This window comes from Theobroma umbraticum, unplaced genomic scaffold (genome assembly GCF_002168275.2).
Source record: "Theobroma umbraticum cultivar Fairchild unplaced genomic scaffold, ASM216827v3 scaffold_67.0, whole genome shotgun sequence".
Classification (NCBI taxonomy): Eukaryota; Viridiplantae; Streptophyta; class Magnoliopsida; order Malvales; family Malvaceae; genus Theobroma; species Theobroma umbraticum.
The window spans coordinates 3,043,550-3,043,800 of NW_018397262.1; the positions used below are offsets into that span (position 1 = coordinate 3,043,550).

Sequence of the window (251 nt, forward strand, 5' to 3'; positions counted from 1 at the left end):
TGCATATTTTGGCTAATATGGTGAGAAATTCAATTAGAGAGGAAATGGGAAATGTTAAGTTTTGTATTACTATTGATGAAGCCCAAGATGAGTCTAAAAAGGAGCAAATGGCTATTATTTTGAGATTTGTTAATGATGATGGTTTTGTTCAAGAATGTTTCTTTGATCTTATACATGTTAGTGATACCAGTACAATAACTTTGAAGAAAGAGTTAGTGTCTGTTCTTTCTTGTTATAACCTTCAAGTTGAA

The 251-nt window shown here is 30.7% G+C and overlaps 1 protein-coding gene across 1 annotated transcript in view; it reads left to right on the forward strand.

Moving 5' to 3' along the window:
• Positions 1-251, forward strand: part of LOC149526982 (uncharacterized) — an 8,759-nt gene that overhangs the window by 6,567 nt on the left and 1,941 nt on the right. Inside the window, exon 2 of the mRNA XM_089784109.1 lies at positions 1-211. This exon is cut by the window's left edge and continues 283 nt beyond it. Within this exon, the coding sequence (XP_089640235.1) occupies positions 1-211 (211 nt within the window). The remainder of the gene's footprint in view (positions 212-251) is intronic.